The 23,100-nt window shown below is 47.1% G+C and overlaps 1 protein-coding gene across 2 annotated transcripts in view; it reads right to left on the bottom strand.

Annotated features, from left to right (window-relative positions):
• NCKAP1L (NCK associated protein 1 like) overlaps nucleotides 1–23,100 on the bottom strand; it is a 348,408-nt gene that overhangs the window by 181,983 nt on the left and 143,325 nt on the right. For both annotated transcript variants that reach the window (XM_088469297.1, XM_088469299.1), the window contains exons 17-19: nucleotides 20,172–20,304; nucleotides 18,451–18,570; nucleotides 2,204–2,343 (exon numbers count right to left, since the gene is read on the bottom strand). In XM_088469297.1, the coding sequence (XP_088325423.1) occupies nucleotides 2,204–2,343; nucleotides 18,451–18,570; nucleotides 20,172–20,304 (393 nt within the window). The remainder of the gene's footprint in view (nucleotides 1–2,203; nucleotides 2,344–18,450; nucleotides 18,571–20,171; nucleotides 20,305–23,100) is intronic.

The following is a 23,100-nucleotide window of genomic DNA, read 5'->3' as shown; positions in this document are numbered from 1 at the left end:
CGGCCGCAACGACCGACTCTGAATGAGGTCCTCAGATTCATAGTTAACTTGAAACATTATACAGTAGGGGAAATTCAATGATATGTGATTATATCGCACCTGCATGCAAAGGGGCCGAGTTGTCATTGCGAAGGCGTGTAAACGCCGGCAACGGCATCAGAACTCGCCCCCCTTTGCGGCTTTGGCTCACACATTTTTTGTTCGTAGCCCTATGTGGCTGCGAATAAAACCTGTGACTCTGGGAGGTACCGTAAGTGCAGCATAAAGTCGAAGTTACTCGCAGATGCGAGATAATCACACCTAATTAATTTTCCCCCTATGGGGAATATTTATCAATAATTTGTTACTAAAATAATGTGAAAACATTAAACATTACTTACAGTATGACCCCTCACAAATGGGTGTTTTCAGGGGGTACCCGTTACTATTAAGGATCCCAGGATTTAACATGAAGGAACCGCAGCATTTCTGACGTCAAAGCAGTCCCCATATTTTTCTATAGGGAATGCTATGCAGTCTGATTTACCAAGCTTGGTGTAAAGCCAATAGTACCCTATGATTGGAGAGGGATCCAATAGCTGCACATGCACGGTCCATTCCGAAGACCCAAACCCTAAAGCCGAATGAGGGATGTAGTTGGCATCCCAGTGTACAGAATGCCAACGCTCACAATCCTTGTGCTGCAATCCCGACAGGGGTAGGAATCCTGGCTTGAGAATTCCGGCTGCTGCGATTCCTATAGTAAGTATTAGGGATAAAGTTAGGGGTTAGGGTTAGGCACTAGGGGAAGGGTTAGGGTTAGGCTGAGGGAGGGGAGGGTTAGGCTACGGGAGGGGGAAGTTAATGTTAAGCTGCGGGATGGGAGGGTTAGAGCTAGGCTGCGGCATTGGTGGGTTAGGGGAAGGGTTAAATTACTTACCTGTAGGTGTCGTGATTTCATTTGTCGGGTTTGAGGTGCCAGGATTCCGACCGCCGGCATTGTGTGTGCCGTAATCGCATACCCAACCCCAGAGTGATACATGCTAAATTCATGTGATAATTTACATTTTCACGTTGCGAATTTAGGTGAAAATTATTTATCACATCCACAGTTAAAAGTTCATATTGGGATAAATAGTGCCCATAATCCCTTTTACTGTGCATGTGCAGTATAGAATTGCATTTACGTGTTGGATGTACGCCCGTATATAAGCAAAAAGGTTTTCAATCTGTGGTAAATCAGATTGATTCAAGTGGAACATTAGTTTAATTTTTTTATTTTAAAAACACTTGAAGGCATAAAAAGTGGCTTGGTGCATATCTACTCAGATTTAGGGGTACCTTGAGCACATGTACAAGCATTAGGGTGTTCTAGGTGAAAAAAAATTCTGATACGAGCATATGGCAATCATGCCGATGGAGCAGGCGATTTCCTTTCACCCTGCTCCAAAGGAGATTGCTGGTACACACGATCACTGTTCCGTCCTTCATTATTTACAGCCTTGCAAGTGATATTGTGTGATTGGCCGTGCAGCACGGCCAATCACACAACATCGCATACAACCCATGGGAACGCACCGTCAGACATACACACTGCACAATATGCCGGATATCATACAAGTGTGTACCCACCCATAGGCCTTTACCCACAAGAATTTTTTTCTACATGCGTTTACTAGAGTAGTTCTATTTTTCTTAACATATTTTGTTCTATCCATGTGTTAGGGGAATTATATAGTGAACTCCATACACAAGTAATAACTAGAGACGAGTGGGTTTGGATTAGTTTGGATTTTCCCGCCAAATTCGGATTTTTCCTGCCAAAAATCGGGTCTCAGAAAGAGGTAAAACGTCATCTTTCATGGACAAACATCATCATTCCAGGACTTTTGTCCAGGAATGATGATGTTTGTCCATGAAAGATGACGTTTTGCCTCTTTCTGAGACCCGATTTTTGGCGGGAAAAAAATCTGAATTTGGCGAGAAAATCCAAACTAATCCAAACCAGCTCATCTCTAATACTAATAAATTAATTTGCATTTGACATGCATTTGCACTAGTGCTATTTAAACAAAAATATAAAAACACCAGTAAGTATGAGGCAGTAGCCAGAAAAATGGTAATGGTTTGAGAAGTGACTATATAGAAAAGAATGTTGGCAGCAGATGGCAGTAGCGCTCACTGACGATGTTTTTACGATGGGTAAAATAAACATGTTTCTCACTTTGTAGTCACACTGCGGTTTTTACGTTGGCTTTCTGTTCCTGGCTTTTCTTTTTCAGGTTCTGCTTTCTTGGGCGGTGGCTTTTTCAGTCTCTTGTTCCTGGCTTTGCTGATGGTCGTTGCACAGTGCTTTGGCAGCAACTGAAAAATGGAATTTACAATACTTCAAGTAGCGTTCCCCAAATTCTGTGATAGACACATGAATCTCTACTGTATTTATGTCTCCAATCAGGATTAAGAAAATACAGAATAAAGCATTAAACTCTTTAAGCTTCATTTACATCTTCTGAATGTAAGGGTCCATTGAGACTATCTTTATTTTGTGGGTCATATTTAAATTAGGGGTGTGCACCGGCCACTTTTCGTGTTTTGTGTTTTGGTTTTGGATCTGGATCTTTCTTCGTGTTTTGGATCTGGATTGGTTTTGCCAAAACCACCCTTCCGTGTTTTGGGTTCTGGGTTTTGTGTTTTGGATCTGTATTTTTTTTAAAAAAAGCATAAAAACAGCTAAAATCACAGAATTTGTTGGTTTCTCTGCTCCTATGCTATTATTAACCTCAATAACCTTAATTTCCACTCATTTCCAGTCTATTCTGAACACCTCACACCTCACAATAGTGTTTTCATGTCCAAAAGGTTGCACCGAGGTAGCTGGATGACTATGCTAAGCGACACGAGTGGGCGGCACAAACACGTGACCCATCTAGGAGTGACACTGCAGTGGCAGACAGGATGGCAGTTAGAAAAACTAGGCCCCAAACTGTACATAATGCAAAGAAAAAAAAGAAGTGCAAGATGGAATTGTCCTTGGGCCCTCCCACCCACCCTTATGTTGTATAAACAGGACATGCACACTTTAACAAATCAATCATTTCAGCGCCAGGGTCTGCCACACAACTGTGGCTGAAATGATTGGTTCGTTTGGGCCCCCACAAAACAAGCTGGCAATTAATGTGTCCCTGCACAAACTGGCTCTACGGAGGCAAGATGTCATCCTCATCCTCCTCATCCACCGATTCCTCACCCTCTTCAGTGTGTACATCCTCATCCTCACAAAGTATTAACTCGTCCCCACTTGAATCCACCACCACAGGTCCCTCTGTACCTTCTGGAGGCTGGTCTCCCTGGAAGAGCTGATAATTCATTTTGATGAACATCATCTTCTCCACATTCTGTGGAAGCAACCTCCTACGCCTTTCGCTGACAAGGTTCCCGGCTGCACTAAACACTCTTTCGGAGTACACACTGGAGGGGGGGCAACTCAGGTAAAATAGAGCCAGCTTGTACAGGGGCCTCCAAATTGCCTCTTTTTCCTGCCAGTACAGGTATGGACTGTCTGACATGCCTACTTGGATGCTGTCACCGATGTAATCCTCCACCATTCTGTCAATGGTGACAGTATCATATGCAGTGACAGTAGACATGTCAGAAATTGTTGCCAGGTCCTTCAGTCCGGACCAGATGTCCAAACTTGGTCCTGCCTGCCCTGCATCACCGCCAGCGGGTTGCTTAGGATACCTAAGTTTTTTCCTGGCAGCCCCAGTTGCGGGAGAAAATGAAGAAGGAGCCGTTGACGTGTCACGTTCCGCTTCAGCTGACAGTGTGTTCACCAGCAGGTCTTTGCACCTCTGCAGGCTTGTGTCGGCCGGAAAGAGAGACACCACATAGGCTTTAAACCTAGGATCAAGCACGGTGGCCAAAATGTAGTGGTCTGATTTCAACAGATTGACCACCCTGGAATCCTGGCAAAGCGAATGAAGGGCTTCATCCACAAGTCCCACATGCCGAGCGGAATCGCTCCGTCTTAGCTCCTCCTTCACTTTCTCCAGCTGCTTCTGCAAAAGCCTGATGAGGGGAATGACCTGACTCAAGCTGGCTGTGTCTGAACTGACTTCACGTGTGGCAAGTTCGAAGGGCTGGAGAACCTTGCACAACACGGAAATCATTCTCCACTGCGCTTGAGTCAGGTGCATACCCCCTCCTTTGCCTATGTCATAGGTGGATGTATAGGCTTGTATGGCCTTTTGCTGCTCCTCCATCCTCTGAAGCATATAGAGGGTTGAGTTCCACCGCGTCACAACCTCTTGCTTCAGGTGATGGCGGGGTAGGTTCAAGAGTGTTTGCTGGCGCTCCAGTCTTCGGCACGCAGTCGCTGAATGGCGAAAGTGGCCAGAAATTTTTCGGGCCACCCAAAGCGTCTCCTGCACGCCCCTGTCGCTTTTCAGAAAATTCTGCACCACCAAGTTTATTGTGTGAGCAAAACATGGGACGTGCTGGAATTTGCCCAGATGTAATGCCCGCACAATATTGGTGGCGTTGTCAGATATCACAAATCCCCAGGAGAGTCTAAGTGGGGTAAGCCACTGGGCGATGATTTCCCTCAGTTTCTCTAAGAGGTTGTCGGCGGTGTGCCTCTTACTGAAACCGGTGATACACAGCGTAGCCTGCCTTGTAACGAGCTGGCGTTTCTGAGATGCTGCTACTGGTGACGCTGCTGCTGTTGCTGCGTAAGGTGATACATCTACCCAGTGGGCTGTCACAGTCATATAGTCCTTAGTCTGCCCTGTTCCACTTGTCCACATGTCCGTGGTTAAGTGGACATTGTGTACAACGGCATTTTTCAGGACACTGAGGACACTTTTTCTGACGTTTCTGTACAGTCTCGGTATCGCCTGCCTAGTGAAGTGGAATCTAGACGGGATTTGGAACCGGGGACACACTACCTCCATCAATTGTCTAAATCCCACTGCACTAATGGCGGATACCGGATGCACGTCTAACACCAACATAGCAGTCAAGGCCTCAGTTATACGTTTTGCTTCAGGATGACTGCTGTCGTACTTCATCCTCCTCGCTAAGGACTGTTGGAGGGTCAATTGTTTAGTAAAAGTAGTGGTGTTCCTACTTCCTCTCTGGGATGATGAACGACTCCCAGCAGCAGCAACAGCAGCAGCGGCAGCAGTAGGCGTAGCAATGCAGGATCCTCCAGAGGAATCCCGGATAGGAGAGTCAGTCATGCCAGTGACATGGCCTGCAGGACTACTTCCGATCCTGACTAAGGAGGAAATTGACGAGGAGGGAGTTGACGGTGTGGTTTGCAGGCGCTTGGATACAACAGGACAACGGGATTTAGGTGTCCCTGGACTGCTTACGGTCTTAGCCAAAGTTTCTGAACTTGACAGTAACTTTTTATGAACGCGCTGCAGGTGCCGTATAAGGGAGGATGTTCCTAGGTGGTTGACGTCCCTACCCCTACTTATTTCACCTTTACATATGGTACATATGGCAAGACAGTTGTTGTCCGGATTTGGATAGAAATATTGCCAGACCAAAGAGGTGGAATGTTTGGTCTTCTGCCCAGGCATGACCGTGATGGGCTTTTTCATCCCACGGACAACAACTGTCTCCCCCGGAGCCTGATTTAAACAAACCACATCACCATCAGAATCCTCCTCGCCAACTTCCTCCTCAGCGCCAGCTACACCAGTATCCTCATCCTGTTGTACTTCAACAGTGACATCTTCAATTTGCATATCAGCAAGTGGACTGTGGGTGCTCCTTTCAGCACTTGCAGGGGGCGTGCAAATGGTGGAAAGAGCCACCTCTTCCCGTCCAGTGCTGGGAAGGTCAGGCATCGCAACCACCACCACACTTGGACTCTCCTTGGGGATTTGTGATATCTTCTTAGAAAGCACAGTTCTTCGCTGTGCTTTTGCCAGCTTAACTCTTTTGATTTTTTTAGTGGGAGGAGGGCTTCCATCGTCATGTGAAGCTGAACCACTAGTCATGAACATACTAGGGATCGACCTTAACCGTTCCTTGCCACTCCGTGTCGTAAATGGCATATTGGCAAGTTTACGTTTCTCTTCAGCTGATTTAAATGTCTTTTTCAAGGTCATTTTCCTGAACTTTGCCATTTGGGATTGTATGTGCCCTCTACTATGACATTGGGCATCGGCCTTGGCAGACGACGTTGATGGCATGTTATCGTCTATGTCATGACTAGTGGCAGCAGCTTCAGCACTAGGAGGAAGTGGTTCTTGATCTTTCTCCATTTATGTTATATCGATTTGATATATACGTGCGGCTAAACACAGAAAATAATTTTTTTTTTGGTTTGGACTGGAGTGTACTTTCAGGGGTTACAGCACCCTTTAACGGTCAAGCCAGCCGGCCCTTTACTTATGACACAGGCGCACGCTTGGCACTACTTTGTTGATGCACGTGCGGCTACTGCGCACACAATTCACAAACACAGAAAATAATTTTTTTTTTGGTTTGGACTGGAGTGTACTTTGGGGGTTACAGCACCCTTTAACGGTCAAGCCAGCCGGCCCTTTACTTATGACACAGGCGCACTCTTGGCACTACTTTGTTGATGCACGTGCGGCTACTGCGCACACAATTCACAAACACAGAAAATAATTTTTTTTTTGGTTTGGACTGGAGTGTACTTTCGGGGGTTACAGCACCCTTTAACGGTCAAGCCAGCCGGCCCTTTACTTATGACACAGGCGCACGCTTGGCACTACTTTGTTGATGCACGTGCGGCTACTGCGCACACAATTCACAAACACAGAAAATATTTTTTTTTTTGGTTTGGACTGGAGTGTACTTTGGGGGTTACAGCACCCTTTAACGGTCAAGCCAGCCGGCCCTTTACTTATGACACAGGCGCACGCTTGGCACTTCTTTGTTGATGCACGTGCGGCTACTGCGCACACAATTCACAAACACAGAAAATAATTTTTTTTTTGGTTTGGACTGGAGTGTACTTTCGGGGGTTACAGCACCCTTAACGGTCAAGCCAGCCGGCCCTTTACTTATGACACAGGCGCACGCTTGGCACTACTTTGTTGATGCACGTGCGGCTACTGCGCACACAATTCACAAACACAGAAAATAATTTTTTTTTTGGTTTGGACTGGAGTGTACTTTCGGGGGTTACAGCACCCTTAACGGTCAAGCCAGCCGGCCCTTTACTTATGACACAGGCGCACGCTTGGCACTACTTTGTTGATGCACGTGCGGCTACTGCGCACACAATTCACAAACACAGAAAATAATTTTTTTTTGGTTTGGACTGGAGTGTACTTTCGGGGGTTACAGCACCCTTTAACGGTCAAGCCAGCCGGCCCTTTACTTATGACACAGGCGCACGCTTGGCACTACTTTGTTGATGCACGTGCGGCTACTGCGCACACAATTCACAAACACAGAAAATAATTTTTTTTTTGGTTTGGACTGGAGTGTACTTTGGGGGTTACAGCACCCTTTAACGGTCAAGCCAGCCGGCCCTTTACTTATGACACAGGCGCACGCTTGGCACTACTTTGTTGATGCACGTGCGGCTACTGCGCACACAATTCACAAACACAGAAAATAATTTTTTTTTTGGTTTGGACTGGAGTGTACTTTCGGGGGTTACAGCACCCTTAACGGTCAAGCCAGCCGGCCCTTTACTTATGACACAGGCGCACGCTTGGCACTACTTTGTTGATGCACGTGCGGCTACTGCGCACACAATTCACAAACACAGAAAATAATTTTTTTTTTGGTTTGGACTGGAGTGTACTTTCGGGGGTTACAGCACCCTTAACGGTCAAGCCAGCCGGCCCTTTACTTATGACACAGGCGCACGCTTGGCACTACTTTGTTGATGCACGTGCGGCTACTGCGCACACAATTCACAAACACAGAAAATAATTTTTTTTTTGGTTTGGACTGGAGTGTACTTTCGGGGGTTACAGCACCCTTAACGGTCAAGCCAGCCGGCCCTTTACTTATGACACAGGCGCACGCTTGGCACTACTTTGTTGATGCACGTGCGGCTACTGCGCACACAATTCACAAACACAGAAAATAATTTTTTTTTGGTTTGGACTGGAGTGTACTTTCGGGGGTTACAGCACCCTTTAACGGTCAAGCCAGCCGGCCCTTTACTTATGACACAGGCGCACGCTTGGCACTACTTTGTTGATGCACGTGCGGCTACTGCGCACACAATTCACAAACACAGAAAATAATTTTTTTTTTGGTTTGGACTGGAGTGTACTTTGGGGGTTACAGCACCCTTTAACGGTCAAGCCAGCCGGCCCTTTACTTATGACACAGGCGCACGCTTGGCACTACTTTGTTGATGCACGTGCGGCTACTGCGCACACAATTCACAAACACAGAAAATAATTTTTTTTTTGGTTTGGACTGGAGTGTACTTTCGGGGGTTACAGCACCCTTAACGGTCAAGCCAGCCGGCCCTTTACTTATGACACAGGCGCACGCTTGGCACTACTTTGTTGATGCACGTGCGGCTACTGCGCACACAATTCACAAACACAGAAAATAATTTTTTTTTTGGTTTGGACTGGAGTGTACTTTCGGGGGTTACAGCACCCTTAACGGTCAAGCCAGCCGGCCCTTTACTTATGACACAGGCGCACGCTTGGCACTACTTTGTTGATGCACGTGCGGCTACTGCGCACACAATTCACAAACACAGAAAATAATTTTTTTTTTGGTTTGGACTGGAGTGTACTTTCGGGGGTTACAGCACCCTTAACGGTCAAGCCAGCCGGCCCTTTACTTATGACACAGGCGCACGCTTGGCACTACTTTGTTGATGCACGTGCGGCTACTGCGCACACAATTCACAAACACAGAAAATAATTTTTTTTTTGGTTTGGACTGGAGTGTACTTTCGGGGGTTACAGCACCCTTAACGGTCAAGCCAGCCGGCCCTTTACTTATGACACAGGCGCACGCTTGGCACTACTTTGTTGATGCACGTGCGGCTACTGCGCACACAATTCACAAACACAGAAAATAATTTTTTTTTTGGTTTGGACTGGAGTGTACTTTCGGGGGTTACAGCACCCTTAACGGTCAAGCCAGCCGGCCCTTTACTTATGACACAGGCGCACGCTTGGCACTACTTTGTTGATGCACGTGCGGCTACTGCGCACACAATTCACAAACACAGAAAATAATTTTTTTTTTGGTTTGGACTGGAGTGTACTTTCGGGGGTTACAGCACCCTTAACGGTCAAGCCAGCCGGCTCTTTACTTATGACACAGGCGCACGCTTGGCCCTACTTTGTTGATGCACGTGCGGCTACTGCGCACACAATTCACAAACACAGAAAATAATTTTTTTTTTGGTTTGGACTGGAGTGTACTTTCGGGGGTTACAGCACCCTTAACGGTCAAGCCAGCCGGCCCTTTACTTATGACACAGGCGCATGCTTGGCACTACTTTGTTGATGCACGTGCGGCTACTGCGCACACAATTCACAAACACCGAAAATAATTTTTTTTTTGGTTTGGACTGGAGTGTACTTTCGGGGGTTACAGCACCCTTAACGGTCAAGCCAGCCGGCCCTTTACTTATGACACAGGCGCACGCTTGGCACTACTTTGTTGATGCACGTGCGGCTACTGCGCACACAATTCACAAACACAGAAAATAATTTTTTTTTGGTTTGGACTGGAGTGTACTTTCGGGGGTTACAGCACCCTTTAACGGTCAAGCCAGCCGGCCCTTTACTTATGACACAGGCGCACGCTTGGCACTACTTTGTTGATGCACGTGCGGCTACTGCGCACACAATTCACAAACACAGAAAATATATTATTTTTTTAGCACTTGGGGGGAGCACCCCTGATGGACAGAGCACCCCCTGGACAACACTACAGCACTCCTTTAGGACTGGGACACTGCACAGAACTTTGGAGTGGACACAGCCCCTATGGAGAACTGACTGCACAACACAGTCCAGCCAGCCCCTATGGACTTTGAAGTAGTGGACACAGCCCCTATTAACAACAGCAGCACAGCACAACACAGCCAGCCCCTATGGACTTTGAAGTAGTGGACAACAGCAGCACTACACTACACTACACTACACAGCCCTAACTCCCACCCTCCCTCTTCACTGTCCACAGCCGAGTGAGAAAATGGCGCCGACGCGGGTACCTTATATAGGATCCAAAACCCGCGAGACTCGGAAGGCGGGATGATGACGTTTTGCCTCGATTTCAGATCCGAGTCAGGCGGGAAAAGTCGAGCCTGACTCGGATCAGACTCGGATCGGGGGGGTTCGGGGGGGTTCGGATTTCAGAAATCCGAACCCGCTCACCCCTAATTTAAATACCTATTAAAGTATTTTACACCTTCACCTATAAATGCACATGTGAATGTCCTGTTCAAAGTTTAAGCTGGCCCTTAATGTTCCCCATTTTAATGGGGGTAAGGGATGATTTCAGACTCAGGGGCCTATTCATCATAAATAATATGGCCCGCTACCCATACAGAAACGCTAGTTTCCGCACACTTAAAGTAACAGGCCATTCATCATCAGGGCTCCGATAGGACCACCTGATATTCAGCAAACTTCAGCAAGTTTTCGGAGTCTGCCTGTGAGAACAAACGCCATCTTCAGATGGAGCTTGTTCTCGTAGCCCTGTTCCTTCCTATTAGAAGGAGTTTTGAGGATGCCTCCTCACTGCCTCCCCATACGTTACCTCAGGTCACACATGAGCAGAAGCCAGCGACGGGGACAGGTAAGTAACGGTGCTACTTCTGTGGCAGTGTTACTAATTGCAGGTACAGCTGCTTTTCGTTTAAGTATCCTCCGCGGCAAAGTGAATACTTCAGTATCCCCCACGGTGAAGTGGATACTTAATCATCGGGGACCATACAATATTTATAAGATTCAGATTTGTAGACAACTCAGTCACACCTCAGTTATGGCTGATTGAGGCTTGACTGGGTAGTAAGGGGGCGTCTGCACATAGGCAGCAAGGATGAGGAGGTAGAAATGCAGGCTAGGCAGAGTTGTGCGTACACAGAATTCCATCTGGTTTCAGACGGATCTCTTGCACCAGGATAGGTTGGTACAATTGCGCACTGATAGTGGCTATGAAGCCAAGTGTACTGTATGGATAGGGGCCGTACAGCTGCAGAGATTTGCGCAACTCTGCATACGGGTGAAAGTACTCGTTTAGTTCTGTGAACGCAATTCAGGTGCACTTGTGGCTGACTTGCATTCAGATCTGGCTATGCTACTCAATCTTTAATGCCCTCTTAAATGCATAATTTCTATACCTTCTAGTCATCTGAATGTATCGTCTGCAACTTTATCATACTTTGCAATACATTACCAATTATCACTTTATTTTATAAAGTGTCTAGTAATAAAGAGTGCAGTTTCTCTCTTTCTAAGAAAATTACCTTTCATTCATTACAATAAGAGCTACAACACCTCATTCATTACAATAAGAGCTAGAACACCTCATTCATTACAATAAGAGCTAGAACACCTCATTCATTACAATAAGAGCTACAACACCTCATTCATTACAATAAGAGCTAGAACACCTCGTTCATTACAATAAGAGCTAGAACACCTCGTTCATTACAATAAGAGCTAGAACACCTCGTTCATTACAATAGGAGCTAGAACACCTCGTTCATTACAATAAGAGCTAGAACACCTCATTCATTACAATAAGAGTTACAACACCTCGTTCATTACAATAAGAGCTACAACACCTCATTCATTACAATAAGAGCTACAACACCTCATTCATTACAATAAGAGCTACAACACCTCATTCATTACAATAAGAGCTAGAACACCTCATTCATTACAATAAGAGCTAGAACACATCATTCATTACAATAAGAGCTACAACACCTCATTCATTACAATAAGAGCTAGAACACCTCGTTCATTACAATAAGAGCTAGAACACCTCGTTCATTACAATAAGAGCTACAACACCTCATTCATTACAATCAGAGCTAGAACACATCATTCATTACAATAAGAGCTAGAACACCTCATTCATTACAATAAGAGCTAGAACACATCATTCATTACAATAAGAGCTAGAACACCTCGTTCATTACAATAAGAGCTAGAACACCTCGTTCATTACAATAAGAACTACAACACCTCATTCATTACAATCAGAGCTAGAACACCTCGTTCATTACAATAAGAACTACAACACCTCATTCATTACAATAAGAGCTACAACACCTCATTCATTACAATAAGAGCTAGAACACCTCATTCATTACAATAAGAGCTACAACACCTCATTCATTACAATAAGAGCTACAACACCTCATTCATTACAATAAGAGCTACAACACCTCGTTCATTACAATAAGAGCTACAACAGCTCATTCATTACAATAAGAGCTACAACACCTCGTTCATTACAATAAGAGCTACAACACCTCGTTCATTACAATAAGAGCTACAACACCTCATTCATTACAATAAAAGTTACAACACCTCATTCATTACAATAAGAGCTAGAACACCTCATTCATTACAATAAGAGCTAGAACACCTCATTCATTATAAGAACTACAACATTGTATTCATTACAATAAAAGCTAGAACATCTCATTCATTACTATATAAGTTACAACACCTAATTAATTACAATAAGAGCTAGAACATCTCATTCAATATAATAAGAGCTAGAACATCTTATTCATTACAATAAGAGCTCAGTTCTGTTGGCACGCCATTACTGAACATTACCTATGTGGCAGCGCCGTAGCTAGACGGCAGTGCGCCCTGCACAGCACTGCCGCCCCTCTCACTCCCTCTCCGCCCCCCTCCTCCCCCTGAGCGCTTACCCTAACTTCCGAGAGGAGGAGGGAGGGTGGGATCTTCCGCCGATATTCATTGTCCGGCACGCACCACTGCCGGAGGTCTCTATCTGCAGACCTCCGGCACAGGGAAGTGTGTGGCCGGTGCCGCTGGAGGATGGCGCCCGGTGCACATGACCCCTCAGCCCCCCCCTAGTTGCGGCCCTGGTAGGAGCACTGGCCCCCCTCACAGACAGGTTCCCCTCTCAGGACCCTATCAAATTAGTTACTTCAATCACCTCTGCCTCCATAGTTGCTCCACCCTCAGCTCTCCTCCCCTCCCCCTGCTCTCATTGGCCAGATAATGTGTGCACTACACTGAGGAAGGAAATGTGAGAGAGCAACTGCGGTGCCTCTGCCCCATCCCTCCCTCCTATACAATCTGCCCTATTGTCCCCTGTACTATGCCTATCTGCCCTCCCCTCCCCTCCTATACAATCTGTCCTCTGTACTATTTCTGAATTCTGCTCTGTCCCCCTCCCCCTCCTACACAATCTGCCCCACTGTCCCCTGTGATATTCATGAATCCTGCTTCTGTCTCCCCCCTCATCAAATTTCTATCTCTGTACTCTCCCCATATGTGTCCATATCTGTACCCCAGTTCCCTCATAGCTGTGCCTTTGCCCCCTCTCCATCTCTGCCTCTGCCCGCTTCCCATTTTTGACTCTGCTCCTATCCCATCTGTGTCCTTTACTTAAGTGTGCCTCTCTCTATTTGCACCTCTGCCCCCTTGCCATGTCCATGCTGGGCCTGATTCAGACCCGTTCGCTAAGGAGCGATCACTCGCTGCCGGGCGATTGTTGCTCAATGCGCATGCATCTAATTCGCAGTGCGCGTGCGCAAGCCAGTCTCTGCGATGGGAAATTGTGCACTCATAGCACACAGACTGGCCGCTACTTTGAGTGACAGATAGTGTCGTTTGTGGGTGGGTAACAGGGGAAGGTGCTTGTAACAGGGGAGTGTTGTTGCGAACGCAGGCATGTCAGGACAGCAAAACGCCGTTTAAAGGGCGTGCATAATTAGCAAAGTAGCGTCATTGTACACGTCACCTCCATGTATTTCAGCCAGCATTGATCGCAGTGCTTGCGGCGGGGTAAGGCTACCTCAAGGGCTGCGATCAGCTCCGATGGCTATCGATGTTACCTCCAACAATCCCAGGAGATGACTTGTGTTGCGAGGGGAAAGGGGGCGTCTTAACACACTTGTGAGCGCTCAGTGCCGTAGCTCGCTAAGACATAGAGGGCGTCCTTACGCGACGCAGTGCGATCACATAATTTAAATGTCCGGCCCTTTTTTTTGCAGCGAGCGAGCGCATCTTGAGAGCGAGTCTGAATGAGGTCCAGTGTTCCATACCACACCAGTAATTGAACCTCCGGATGGCAGGTTAGTACAGTTCTGTTGTAAATCATTAGGCTTTCCTCAATTTAAGAAACAAAAAATCTGTTTATTCTTTTTTAATATTTAAAGGGAAAAAAAAAAAAAAATATATATATATACACATACTCCAGATACCAGAGCTCAACCCCACCCCTTTGCGTCCACCAGACCTTTGGGGGGAAGAACAAAGGGGGTGGGGGGGCCCTGCCTTTTTCATTTGTACCGGGCCCCACGATTTCTGATGGCAGCCCTGTGGGGCACCAACATTTATCTTGCCTCCGGGCACCTGGGATGAAGTTACGCCACTGGCTGGCACCTTATCACTTTTCACTCTGTCTCATAACAGTGCTTAGTAAATAGATCCCTTAGTTTCAATCAGTGGCGGAACTCCCAGAGACAATGGAGTCATTTGCCGCCGGGCTCCAGCCCTTAAGGGGGCACCTGGCTCCATTGTCCCCCGGCCGCTCCGGGCACTGCTATGGAGATGGAGCGCCGCTGATCGGCACTCCACCTCCAGCGGCGTCAATACGGGGGGTGCGGTCGCACCCCCTATTTGCCGGGCGCCCACCGAGTGTGTTACCAGCGGGCGCCCGGCTCCTTTTTTCCCCCTGGCGGTAGCCGGAGGAACGGAGCTCACACCTGAGCTCCGCTTCCTGGTCCCGCACTGCACTATGGGAGTGACAACGTCATGATGTCACTCCCATAGTTCCGAGGAGCGGGCGCCGGGGACAAAAGGCAGCATCATTGGAGCGGGGTTTCAGGTAAGTGTTGTTTTTTTCTTGTTTTGTATGTGTGTGCGCTCGCGGAGGGGGGCTCACTACAGGGGACATTACAGGGGGCTTACTACAGGGGGCATTACTGGGGGCTCACTACAAGGTCATTGATGGGGGCTCACTACAGGGGGCATTACTGGGGGCTCACTACAGGAGGCATTACAGGGGACATTACTGAAGGCTCACTACAGAGGGCATTACTGGGGGCTCACTACAGGGGGCATTATTGGGGACATTACTGGGGGCTCATTACAGGGGGCATTACTGGGGGCTCACTACAGGGGGCATTACTGGGGGCATTACTGGGAGCACTACAGGAGGCATTACAGGGGGCATTACAGGGGCTTACTACAGGAGGCATTACTGGGGGCTCACTTCAGGGGGCATTACTGGGAGCACTACAGTGGGCATTACAGGGGCTCACTACAGGGGGCATTACTGGGGGCTCACTACAGGGGGCATTACAGGGGGCTCACTACAGGGGGCATTTCTGGGGGCTCACTACAGGGGGCATTACTGGGTGCTCACTACAGGGGACATTACTGGGGCTTACTACAGGGGACATGACTGGGGGCATTACTGGGGGCTTACTACAGGGGGAATTATTGGGGGCTCAGTACAGGGGGCATTACTGGGGGCTCACTACAGGGGGCATTACTGGGGGCTTACTACAAGGGGCATTACTGGGGGCACTACAGGGGGCATTACTGGGTGCTCACTACAGGGGGCATTACTGGGGGCTTACTACAGGGGGCATTACTGGGGGCTCACTACAGGGGGCATTACAGGGGGCACTACAGGGGGCATTACTGGGGGCTCACTACAGGGGGCTCACTACAGGGGGCATTACTGGGGCTCACTACAGGGGGCATTACTAGGGGCTCACTACAGGGGGCATTACTGGGGGCTCACTACAGGGGGCATTACTGGGGGCTCACTACAGGGGGCATTACTGGGGGCTTACTACAAGGAGCATTACTGGGGGCACTACAGGGGGCATTACTGGGTGCTCACTACAGGGGGCATTACTGGGGGCTTACTACAGGGGGCATTACTGGGGGCTCACTACAGGGGGCTCACTACAGGGGGCATTACTGGGGCTCACTACAGGGGGCATTACTAGGGGCTCACTACAGGGGGCATTACTGGGGGCTCACTACAGGGGGCATTACAGGGGGCACTACAGGGGGCATTACTGGGGGCTCACTACAGGGAGCTCACTACAGGGGGCATTACTGGGGCTCACTACAGGGGGCATTACTGGGGGCTCACTACAGGGGGCATTACTGGGAGCACTACAGGGGGCATTACAGGGGCTTACTACAGTGGGCATTACTGGGGGCTCACTACAGGGGGCATTACAGGGGGCATTACTGGGGGCTCACTACACGGTGCATTACTGGGGGCATTACTGGGGGCTCACTACAGGGGGCATTACTGGGGGCTCACTACAGGAGGCATTACTGGGGGCTCACTACAGGGGGCATTATTAGTGGCTCACTACAGGGAGCATTACTGGGGGCTCACTACAGGGGGCATTACAGGGGGCAGTGCACAGGGACACCACTACTGGGGGAACTGCATAGGGGGGCGGCAGCTGGGGCTGGCATAGGTGCTGGGGGGTGGTACATTTTAATTTGGGGGGGCACCAACATTTATCTTGCCTCCGGGCACCTAGGATGAAGTTACGCCACTGGTTTCAATTGATTTCCTGGACTTCAAATAGTTGAGGTGACGTTTTTTATATGCAAAACCGGGCCGATTTCTGTACACACTACAAATCCTGAACGATGTCCTGTAATGTCCCCTGTAGTAAGCCCCCTGTAATGCCCCCTGTAATGCCCCCAGTAGTAAGCCCCCTGTAATAAGCCCCCGATCAGCGGCGCTCCTTCTCCATGCAGCTTCGGGTGACAATGGAGCCAAGTGCCCCCTTCAGGGCTGGCGCCCGGCGGCATATGACTCCATTGTCTCCGGGAGTTCCGCCACTGGTGCCAGCCAATCAGCTCCTAACTGCCATGTCACAGGCTGTGTTTGAAAAATGACAGTTGGGAGCTGATTGGCTGGCACCTTATCACTTTTCACTCTGGGCCTGATTCAGACCCGGTCGCAAGCGCTGAGCCGTCGCAACCGGGTCGATGGTGGCCCACAGCCGGCTCCGTCATGCGCATGAGCTAGACCCGGCTAGCGACGGGCAACCAAAGGGGGCGAGCTGTCGATGTTGAGTGACAGCTCGCCCCTGTTGGTGGGCGGGCCAGGGGGGGGTGGCTGCCCAAACGGAGGCGTTCCCATGAGAATGCACACCATTTGGGGGCGGCCCCACTGACATCACGAGTGATGTCAGTGGAGAGATTCCAGCTCTGTTAGAGCCGAAATCTCTCTGGGGCTTGTGGCCACGAGATCCTACCACAAGGGTCTCGTCACAAGCCCGATGGTCGCGATGGTCTTGACCATCGCAACTATCATCATGGCCGCTCACTATAGCTGTGGGTGGCAACCCACAGCTATGCGAGCTGCCAGGAGGCCGCTCCATAAAAAAAAGACGCCCTGATTCAGAGCGAGCACTCTTTCAGAGCGTCCGGCTTTGAATCAGGGCCTATGTCTCCTAACACTGCTTAGTAAATAGACCCCTAAGTAATTATTGTGTAGTGTGTACGCTCCACATCTGGTATTATAAGGAGCATTTCAGTCGTCGGAATTTGTCTAGTCATTGCCAAATCTGTCAGGTATGCCCCGAGCTTTACATTTATGGACGCTATATTGACTGGTTACATTTTGTGTGTGTGTTTAATAATTAAACTTTACAATGCATTGGGATGTTTGTCACATTGATGTTTGGTAGCCAATGTAGTGTACATACTGCAGCAGATAATGACATTAGGTACAGTAGGAGACAGCTATGCTGTCACTGACTAAAAGCAGGTCTGTATTTACAACTGATGCTGCCATAGACACTGTGGGTGAATATGGCCTCATTTAGCAGTCGTGTATCCTACGTGCATATTTACCCCCTTTCCCTCCATCATTTGCACATGGATTTTGTAATGAAAAATATTTAAAACACTTAAGAATAATCTAAAATATTTGATCTGTTTTTAAACTTAAACCAAAATCTGCGCAACCAGGTTCATGTCTGTGCCCATTTGCAGGGAGTGACCCCGATGGAGCGCTTACTGCTGCCGGCCAATATCATTCAATATCACTTTGTTAAATCACAGCTATAAGTGATATTCTGTATCCCAGCGTTAATCATCAGTTTAAAAAATAAGACTTATCTGCACAATAGGGGATAATTTGATGACTGTGTCTCTAGGCGTCTGCAAATGTTTTTATGCATATAAATGTAATTGTTTAAATTGTAGAATGAAACTGGAGCTAATGTTAATATACTGTAACTGAAGTGAATGAGTGAAATGCCTGCTCCATACATACCTTCTCAGAGAGGTTACTCTGCTCTGCACAGATGTCCATGATACAGACGCTGGCCTGCTTGCTGATTTCATCCAGAAAGTTGTTACACAGCCCTAGGCTGCAATTCTTCAGATGAGGGTACTGCAAGTAAGACATAAATGTAGTATTTTAAATGGCTTGCAACAAGTTTGGTATTTATTTCTCTGGATGGATAATCACTTCATAAAAACACAAATTGAAGTAAATTAACAATATACATTAGCAAAAAATACAAATATATTATTGATTTGTTATACAGGAGGTATTATGTACTGTAGATGTAAAGGTATGGCAATGTGAGATATTACAATGGGCCAAGGCCAGGAGAGTATTCTGGCAAACATATTGGCTGGGATGTACTAAAGGGTGCAATGCGCTCAAAACTCCAAAAACCCTCATTTTCCATATGTACCAATCTCCGGAATGCCATACATTCTGGAGCTTGGACCAAGTGGGTAATGCCTTCTGAAGAGAAATAGAAGCCTATTGGCTTCTATCTGCAATTCTCCCTGAGAAGGATCCAATCAGATCCCTCCCAGCATCCCCCACAGTGCGGCGTGCGTGCTTCCTTCTGCGCATGCCAGAGGGACTTCTGGGTCATATACCTGGAAGTCCCTCTATCGCAAAGGACAGCGCTTATCGAGAGAGCTGTCCTTTGCGATTTTCTAGGTACTCGATAAGTGGGAATGTACAGTATTGCGGAAGCGATGCTTACTACATCCTGCACATTATCTTAAACCAGTTGTCTCTGTAAGAGCAAGATTTTGGAACAATAACTTTAGCTACTTAAAGCGCTTCTGTTGGTAAACATAGTGGAGTCAGCCATTTGGTGAGTTGAACCAACATTTATGAGATCCATTGTGCCCTAGTGATGGCTACGGTACCTAGTAAAGTAAAAAGCTGCATAGCATGGGACTTTATAGAAGCAGAACCTGAATACTGTATTGGTCGCCGACTTCCCCCCTCCCCCTTACCTTCCCTCAACCAAACTAATCAAAATACCCTCCCAATCTTCAACATCCTTTACAGCTATCATTTCCATAAACATATAGGAAATAGCACTTATTCAGGAGTAAGGAAATGTACTACATGCACAGTATTGTTCCCCATCCTTCTCCTTTCTGTACCTTCACCTACCTGCATTGTGAACACCCAATAATAAATGGTTTAAAAAGAAAGACATACATATTAACCGAACGTGAACTACTGTATCATACCTATTCTCTGGAGCCCAAAGTCTCGCCCAAGCTTGTAGTGACATGAAAATGTAAAATTCTACTATAGGATTTGTTTTAAGATTTGTTATCTTTCTACATTTCATGCGGAAAGTTGATCCAAATGAATAAAGACAACGTAACCGAGAAATAATCTTCCTTTCCTCTTTTGTTATATATTACTCCCTCAAGGCTTTCACTGTCATCGAATCAAGAGTGTTCTCTGATTCACCACAGGAATACACGAGGCAATCTATGTACAGGCTATGAGCTTATCGCCATCACTTCTATAATGAAATGTAGCTGTACCACAAGTGAATCTGCAGCCATTAGAAACCAGAAGGATTAATGTATAAATAATAAGACAACTGGTCTCAAGCAACAACTAGAAGAACATAAACACAATATGCAGTAGTCTAAATAACAGAAAACATGTTAACGCCAGTAGGGCTATTAGGTTACTATTGCTATCAGTGTAATGTATCTCACCTCCTCTGGGCACATCTCATGGGTGCAATTTGAGAAGTGAGCACAGGCCAACGGGAAGGAAATGGAGTATCGCAAAGCGGACGGCTCGTCCATGGTTAATAACAGCATCTTCTCAAACGTGCGAACATGAAAACTGGGAGAACACACAAACAAGAAGCTTTGTGCCTGGTATGATATTCGTATAGTAAAACAATAGGTGCCTAGTGCTAAATACTACTCATCTGTACAAGTATCACCTACTGTAAGAATGTTAAGCTTCATTAAAAATTATTACATACAGTAGCTGTAGATGACTGTCTAACATTTATAAATTAGATTATTTCAGGAACTATATTGAAATGTTACATGGGGAAAAAGGGATGTGATAAAGGTGAGTTATAGATTTTTTTTTATAGATTCCATTATATTTCTTCTCTCAGGCCCAGTTAGGCTCAGCTTCCCAAACAGAGAAGAGGAGAGAGGCGACTGCATATTGATGTAGTACAACATTTAGGGGGTTTATTCATCATCACTTCATTTCTACAAAAGCAGGTGAAAATTAACATTTTCACCTACTTTTGTAGAAATGAAAGGGCCTAAGTACTAATAATCCTGGGACTGCTGAGATTATTAAGGATCAGTTTTGTAGCGGATAATTTCATTTTTAATGAAAATATCCCCACTATGTACAAAGGGAAACTTGCAGGGACAGTGGTTGCGGTAACTATCCCTATACAATATACTTTGTAGAAGTCTTTCATGCTCACAGTGTCAGTTTCCGTGGCCGGCCGGTGGCTACAGGAGAAGGATTGGAAGGTCTCTCTCCTGCTCTTAAGCCTCCATAGGCTTAAAGCAGTTTACAAAATCTGAAGATGGTGTAAACTAACTGGGCCAAAGTCAGAAAAGCTTCACTTTTTGGCGTTTGGTACATAGGGCTGAGATCGTAGTCCCCATTTATAATAATAGGGACTGCGATCTGCAGCGCTAATTAGCACTCTGCCAGAGATTTCTTTGAAATCTTCTGCAAAAGTTCATAAAATTATGCAGAATCTGCAGTTATGTGTCACAGTTTTCTCTGTGGTAATGGATTATTATGTGATGCTAAACAAATGCATATATAAATACTATATTTTAAAAAATTGTGGAATGTGTCAGCTTATCTCTAAATTGTACTTACAAAGATTCTATTATCACCATAAAGTACGGCACCGTGGTTGAAATGGAAATTTGGAAGTTTCATTACAGAAAAAGTAAGTGAATGAAATTTGAAAGTTTCCGATCAAAGCAGTAGGAGAAGTTGCCGTATAGCATGCTACCGGGGGGGGGGGGGAACCCCATGTCTTTAAAAAAAAAATAACCCTTTCTTTAATTTGATACACACAAGTAGCCTGCACATATCTCACTGATATGTGCAGGCTGATTGTTCGGGAGTGTTGCCCGTCCACTAGGCGATTAAACCTAGCCATTGAGCGATAACGACCATCGTTATCGCTCCATCGCTTGGTAATCGCCCGCAAATCGGGCAGTAAAATGTTAAAAACAACCAGCGATGCGCGCTCCCGCTGGTCGTTTTTAACATCAATCATCGCCCGAACATGATGGTCAACCTGATGACCGCCGTCAGGTTGCCATGGTCAGGGATGATTGATCTGCATTCACTGAACATCTGAACGTTCAGTGTATGCACTTCACCCTGCGGGAGACGACGGCGTCGTAATCGTGCCGTCGTCCCCGCATCTAGTAGTGGATGGGCAGCAGTGCCATAGCTAGGGTAGTGCGGCCGGTGCCATTGCACAGGGCACCACAGGTCAGGGGGTGCTGTTTGGCACTGTCAAATTTCTGTTTATCATAATTCTCACTTGTAGCTTCCTCTTATTTCATCCCCAGCATCTCCTGGCCTCCCCTATCTCTTCCCTGGCCCTTCCCCATGAAGCCATGGCCCTTTTTTGGGAGCATTATGTCCCTTTGAAAAATGAGGGGGCCGCCAATGCTCTTTCTGGCACAGGGCACCAAAACGTCTAGTTACGGCTCTGATGGGCAGCATTAGGCTAGAGAAACATGGGGATTGAACACGGGTAGGAACGATCACATACACCATTGGAAAACACAATCCTGACAAACACGGGAGCTTAGTAAATTCCCAAATTTCTTTAAACCCCTCCTTGTCTGATCGTTCCTACCTGTGCTTAAGCTCGGACAAACACAGGCAAAACACAGAGCTTGGTAAATTGACCCCATAGTGTTTTAGGCCTTCCTTTATTTGTGTTGTATGTGTGTGTTGTGTAATATAAAAAAAATCTTTCTATAAATAAACATAATTTTAAAAGAAGATTCAGTGGCACTCCTCCCCGCGGTGACACCATGTGCGGGGAGGGATGCCATGTGCGCGGCTGAGCTGCGCGCCGCTGGTAAGGGGGTGTGACCTTGGGAAGGGGACATGCCCTCGGGAAGGGGGCGTGGCCTTGCGACCCAACCATGGCCCATGATTATCAATGGGGTGGTGAGGGCTGCCGGAGGTGCGGGCGGCAGTGCCGGCTCCCTCTCTGTGACAGGAGCCGAGTGCTGCACTTAATGCTACAGTTCGGCCCGCACCCCCCTTGTGACGCCACTGCAGAGATTTTATGTTGGGAGAGGCTCAGTCCTAGTTTCAGTCTAAATTGCTGTGTAAAGACAAAGGGCCTGATTCAGACCCTCTCGCATGCGGCCGCTCACTTGTACGTGGCCGATGTAATGCAATTGCACATGCGTATGCATTCCAGTGCGCAAACTAGTTTGAGCGATCGGGAAGCGTTCGCTCGCCCAGCAAAGACAGCCCAGTGGAATGAGTGTCAGGAAAGGCCGTTTGTGGGTGGTAATAGGGGCTGGCTAGTAGTAACAGGGGAGTGGAGTTGCGAACGCTGGCGTGCCTGAGTGTTTCAACACCGTTTCAGCGGCATGTATAATTAACAGG

This window comes from Taudactylus pleione, unplaced genomic scaffold (genome assembly GCF_031769625.1).
Source record: "Taudactylus pleione unplaced genomic scaffold, aTauple2 ptg000089l, whole genome shotgun sequence".
NCBI lineage: Eukaryota > Metazoa > Chordata > Amphibia > Anura > Myobatrachidae > Taudactylus > Taudactylus pleione.
The sequence above is the reverse complement of the archived record's forward strand: the minus strand, read 5'-3'. Positions and strand labels throughout refer to the sequence as shown.